A 5,589-nucleotide genomic window follows, 5' to 3' on the forward strand; every position below is an offset into this window, starting at 1 on the left:
GAATATGATGAATCTGTCTTTGAAGTTATCTCCCATAGCCTCTTGGCAGAGCATTTTTCTGGCCAGGCAAACCATGTTCCATGGAGAGTTGCTCTCAGTTTTCCTACAAAATGTGTGTTTATGGATGTGGGTGGGGATGGGCATGGGAGAGTACAGAGTAGTGACATGAGATCCAAAGGTGTTTTGGAATCGTGATTTAAGAACCAAAATGTAGAGAAGCAGCAGAGAGGGATTTAGGCTGTGTGTGGTCCTCCAGGACTAAGAGCCAGATGGTTCCTGCTCTCAGGAATGCACAAGGGTTGGCACAGTGTGGCTTAGGTGTTCTCCCCTGGTCAAACACTGACTGGTGCTGTTGTTGCCCTGTCTGTGTCCAAACTAATTCCCATACAAAAACAGAGTGTGCCAATGTGGCACAGGGAAAGTTGTCCTGGAGTGAGCTGTGTCCTGGTTCCCTGAGTCTGCCTCTTTTCTAAATCCTCAGCTTCCCCCTGGGCACAAAGAGTTGTGGTGAATTGGGGCACTTCATTCCCTTCTCCTGCTGCTAAATTCTTATCTTCCAACTGAAGTTATTTAAGTGGAATTTGCAGAGCTGTGACAAAGAACAGGCTTTTTCCATCTGGGATAAATAGAGCATGTGCTTTCAAATTCTCTTGGAGGGGGAAAAATGTAGAATGTTGAAAATGACGGTAAGATTCTGTGCATTGAAATCCTGAGTGTGGTCCAGGAAATCCCTAGTGTGCCACGGGAAGAACCAGGGGGTCTCTCTCTGTGGGATTTAGGGATGAAGTCATGGCTTTATCACTGAATCCTGAGGTTTGTTCTGCAACTGCAATGTTCACTAAGCACGTTTTCCCAGCTGTACCTGCAGAGCTGAAGTGGGACAGAGAGAAGATAAGGTGAAATTAGATATTGGGAGATTGCATTCCAGGGCAAGAGCTGTTCTGCCTCTGCATTCCACAGAGGTTCTGGCCGTGTTGATTCAGTCTGAATTGCTTCTGCCTTTCTCTTCACAGGGGGAAAAATTAATTCACTTAGAGGGGAAGTGCTGTCCTGAATGTATCTCCAGTCAGAGTCACTGTGTTTACAAAGGACATACCAAAGCTGTGAGTATCCTGGTACCTGGAGTGTGGAATAGTGAGCTCTGCTCCTAGGGGTTTGGAGGGATTGGCTCTCCCGCTCCATTCTGAGAAGGATCTCATAAGTGTACCAGAAAAATAATCCATTGCTATATTGTATTGCACTATATTATCCAAGTGTTGCCTGCAGATTGCTTTTACAATTTACAGAAGCATTTGTTTACGGTGCTGCAGGATTCCAGGTGACCCTTGCTCTCCTTTGTGCAATGCAATCAATCATTTCCCCTTAATATTTAATATCCCTACTCATAGGTTTCCTGCACATTTCATGCAGTTATAAACACTTGGGTTTAATCCTATGAAGCAGAAGGTACAGAGCTTTCTGCCTATGTATCCCACTGATTGCAATCTTACTGCAGCAAGAGCCCATTATTATTTTCAAGGAATTTTCCTCTGATTCATTGAGATAATTCCAAGATGCATTAGGTATCTTGGTTTAAATATACCAATTATGGACTTTCCACAGCCCTGAGAGATAAGGGCTGGAGCTGACAGCTGCTGTTTGCCAACAGATGTGGGAAATGGGAGGTTTAATACTGTTTTTGAGGCTGTACTTCCCTTTCTTTGCTCACATCTCCTTCTCTGACCCAGCTGAGGTCACACATTAAGGTGTCATGTTTATTCCAGGTTGTGCTTTATCCTCTCTAAAAGAGGAACTGGCAGAAAAGCTTCATGAGCATTTAAAATACTTGCTGTCTCTTTTCTGTCTACCTCTTCATCCCTGTGGTGGTTCATCCAGTGATGGCAAAGAGAGGAGGAGAGGAAATAAAATGCTGTGAAGCTTAGAAAGAGGTTTCAAGTGTGACCAAAGAGGTCATTATGCAAAGCTGTAGATTCAGAAGGACAAGTTATGGGTGTAGCTCTCTGTTCAGACACAGAGCAGGTCCACGCAGGATCTGTGAAAAAGAGGAGGACAAGTGAGGCAGCTGGATTTGGGAGACAAGAGGAAGTGCTTTGAACCTGAGAAAACAAAGAGAGGTGAAGATGTAGAAAGGACTTGCACTTCACCCAGAGATTTCTGTGCATGGCAAGCCCACCGTGTGCCAAGGCCCCTGATGGCAGCTGCCTGGTGTTCCTGTGCAGGATGGAGAGACGTGGGTGGAAGGACCGTGCCGAGAGTGCGAGTGCCACGACGCGGAGGTGACCTGTTTCCAGCGCTCCTGCCCGCCCTGCCCGCCGGGCAGCACGGCTCTGCAGCTCCAGGGGCACTGCTGTCCCCACTGCCAGCCAGGTACACGGCCAGCCCAGGCCTCCTCACCCTCCTGCTGGCTCTGCTGTCCCCACAGCACTCCCACACCTGTGTTGGATTCCATCTCCTCTTAGCTTTTCAGCTGCCACTTAACTGGTTTCCATATAGTTTAGTTCTCAGAGAGGTTTAAGGCTCCCACTGCCTTCCCCTGGTTTAAATGGCAGCTTTCTTTTGGCAGAGGAGCGTAGAATCACTAAAGTTGGAGGAGACCTCTAAGATCATCGAGTCCAACCATTGACCTGTCACTGCTGGAACCCCTAAACCAGATCCTCCAGTGTCAGATCCAGACACCTTTTAAACACCTCCAGGGATGGTGACTCCACCACCTCCCTGAGCAATATCCCCATGTGCAGGTCATCAGTAAAGGTGTTAAACCTGCCCCAACACTGAGCCCTGGCGAACACTGTAGTGACTGGTTTAGCTTCTTGGGGTTGGTGTTCTGGAAATGTTTTGCTGCCTTCTTCTTGCTTCAACATGAGTTTTCTAACTGCTCCTTTCTGTATCCTGACGTGGGGTTTGGACTTTATGGGCTCCTGATTATTTCCTGGGAGTGGAAAGAAGAAAGGAGCTGCTTACACTTTTATGCCCCAAGCTCATCTGAGACTGAGTAGCTGCCAGTTAATAATTGTTTGGAAGGATTAGGATAGCCTTAACCTATATGTTCATTTTGCATATAAATTCCTTTTTCTCCAGGATGTTGTCACGCCCCTGGATTTATATTTCCTAGTTGGGAGGCTTTAGCTGTGGGCTGCTAGTTTTCCATGTTGGGAGCTCTCCCTGTTGAATGCACATAACTCTAGTTTTATCAGAGTGCTCCAGTTAATGTTTTATCACAAGAACAAGAAAATAGCTTTACAGTTTAATTGTACTGTGTTTTCCAGGAGTGCCTGAGCACATCTGCCATCTGCATGGTTTAAAGCTTGTTATTTACTGCATGCTCATGAAAAGGCAAAGCACTGCAAATTGAAAAGGGAGGGAAACTGGCTTGGGACAGTTCAGATGAAATTGTCCTGGATTTTTGAAAGGGAACAACATCTGCACAAGCTGCTGAGAGGGGAGAGATGATACAGTGCTCTCAGCACCTCTCCATTCTCCTCCTTAGCAAGAAGTGCCACTGGTTTCCCCTGAAAATCTTGCATTTTTTGTGTCTGGGAAATGTCCTTTCCCCAAACCTCCTCGGGTTATTCTCTCTTGCAGTGGAGGGGATGAGAAACAAGTGCAGAATGCAGCTGCAGCAGTGCAGTCTGCGAGCTCAGAACATCAGCCCCTGCCACTTCTCCTTCCTTAAATCCAGCAAAAACTGATTGCTGCTTCTCACAGCTGCACTGGGGCAACCCATTCCTCCTCAGCCAGGGAAGAGCATAGAGCCCTGGGCATTGCTGTGAGAACGCTTGGCTTGGAGCACAGGGGATTTCATACCCAGAGAAAAATTGTCCATTCTGTACCTCTCCAAGTACCTGTGCTCAGGAAATACTTCTGTGGTGCTGTGACTTAAAGGTTTTGACTGGAGGGGAAGTGGTCACCTGTACTCTGAGCTGGCATGGACACAGCCTTGACTTCCTGCAGGGTTTGACTGAAGGAAACTCAGAGTCATGTTGTTTCAGACCATTAATCCCTGATAACTTACTGCTTTTACTGCTGAGAAACCATGTGGACCATGAATACCCTTTTAATCACCAGTCTAGGAAACCTGAGTCCATAAAACAACTTCTCACCTACTAAATAGAGAAATAAAATGTTTAGCCCCTTTGATATTATCTCATGTAGAAAAAACCCACTCCAAAACTAACACACCACAGAAATAAGTGATGAATTTCACTTTGATTTGAGAATTGTATTGTTTTGTGCCTTCCTGGCTGCAAACACTGCTGTGGTTTTCCCTCTGTGCCAGGTGAGTGCCACCCAGACTGTGTGAGCTGCTCTCAGGGCCCTGATCATTGTGACTCCTGCCACGACCCGAAGAAGCTGCTGCAGAGTGGGCACTGTGTGGAGATGTGTGCCCTGGGCTTCTACCAGGATGGGGACACCTGCCTAGGTAATTCTGCAAGGGCTTAGGCCCTGGCAGGTGACTCCCCTGCTGCATGCTGTGCTTTTGCTTGTGGGATCCCAAGGGTTTAGTAGTAAAGGGTAGAAATTGAAAGAGGGGAGATTTTGGTTAGATATCAGGCAGAAGTTTTCCCTGTGAGGCTGGTGAGACCCTGGCCCAGGTTGCCCAGAGAGGCTGTGGCTTCCCCAGCCCTGGCAGTGTTCACAGCCAGGTTGGATGAGCCCTGAGCAACCTGCTCTGGTGGGAGGTGTCCCTGCCCAGGGCAGGAGGTTGGGGCATCTAAGCTCCATTCCAACTCCTTAGGATATTATGGACCTGTGCTAAAGAGATTGCCAGGCTTTGTTTGGAAGAGCATTCAGGCACATGCTGAGTAGCAGCCATGAGGCTTCAGGAGGTTTCAGCTGGAAGCTCCTGAAAAATACATTCCCAAATTCTCAAAATGAGGCAAAATTGTCTCGTTTCATCAGAGCAGGAGAGTCTTGTTGCACCAGGACATTTGGGATTGATGCCTCTCTCTCCTCCCTTTCTCTTGAAGCCTGCAATGAGACCTGCTCAGCCTGTACCAGTGGGTTCGAGTGCTCCGCGTGCCAGGCGTCCCTGCTGCTGAAGGATGGGCAGTGTGTGACCTCCTGTGGGAAGGGATACTTCCAGGATCAGCTCATCTGCACAGGTACCTCACAGCACAAAAGGCTGCAGGACTTTGTGACAGCAGAAGAGCAGACAGAAGCTGCAGCTGAGCTGTGAGAGCCCTCTCTGGTGAGGGGTCTGCTGTTGACATAGGCATTAATGTTCACCCTAGAGTAAAGGAAGGAGTGAACTGAGGAACCAAGGGTAAAATTGATTGCTGGTTGAGGAAATATTCATGGCAATTCCTCAGCAGATCAGTTCTGTTGGTCTAAAACTGCTTTTGCACACTGATTTATATTTACCACCAGTGTCCTCTGTCAGTTCCTCTCTTCAGTTTCATTTGGGAGTGTGACTTTGGGTGTTGTGGTGTTAAGGGCACAGAGCAGGATGTTTGCACTAGTTCTGCTGAGGATAGAAACCCTTGAGCTATCCCTGGCAACTGGTGTGTGTGTTTCTATGACTTCAGTGCAGACTAACTGCTCCTGCTCATGCCAGAGGCTCCAGGAGATGGTACTTGAGGTGTGTAGGGA

At 47.7% G+C, this 5,589-nt stretch overlaps 1 protein-coding gene across 1 annotated transcript in view; it reads left to right on the forward strand.

Annotated features, from left to right (window-relative positions):
* LOC103804694 (extracellular matrix protein FRAS1-like) overlaps positions 1–5,589 on the forward strand; it is a gene marked incomplete at both ends in the record, with an annotated part of 62,196 nt that overhangs the window by 40,094 nt on the left and 16,513 nt on the right. Inside the window, 4 exons of the mRNA XM_009077306.1 lie at positions 1,014–1,103; positions 2,220–2,367; positions 4,277–4,420; positions 4,968–5,102. Coding sequence (XP_009075554.1) covers positions 1,014–1,103; positions 2,220–2,367; positions 4,277–4,420; positions 4,968–5,102 — 517 coding nt within the window. The remainder of the gene's footprint in view (positions 1–1,013; positions 1,104–2,219; positions 2,368–4,276; positions 4,421–4,967; positions 5,103–5,589) is intronic.

Source organism: Acanthisitta chloris, unplaced genomic scaffold, assembly GCF_000695815.1.
Source record: "Acanthisitta chloris isolate BGI_N310 unplaced genomic scaffold, ASM69581v1 scaffold956, whole genome shotgun sequence".
Taxonomy (NCBI): Eukaryota; Metazoa; Chordata; class Aves; order Passeriformes; family Acanthisittidae; genus Acanthisitta; species Acanthisitta chloris.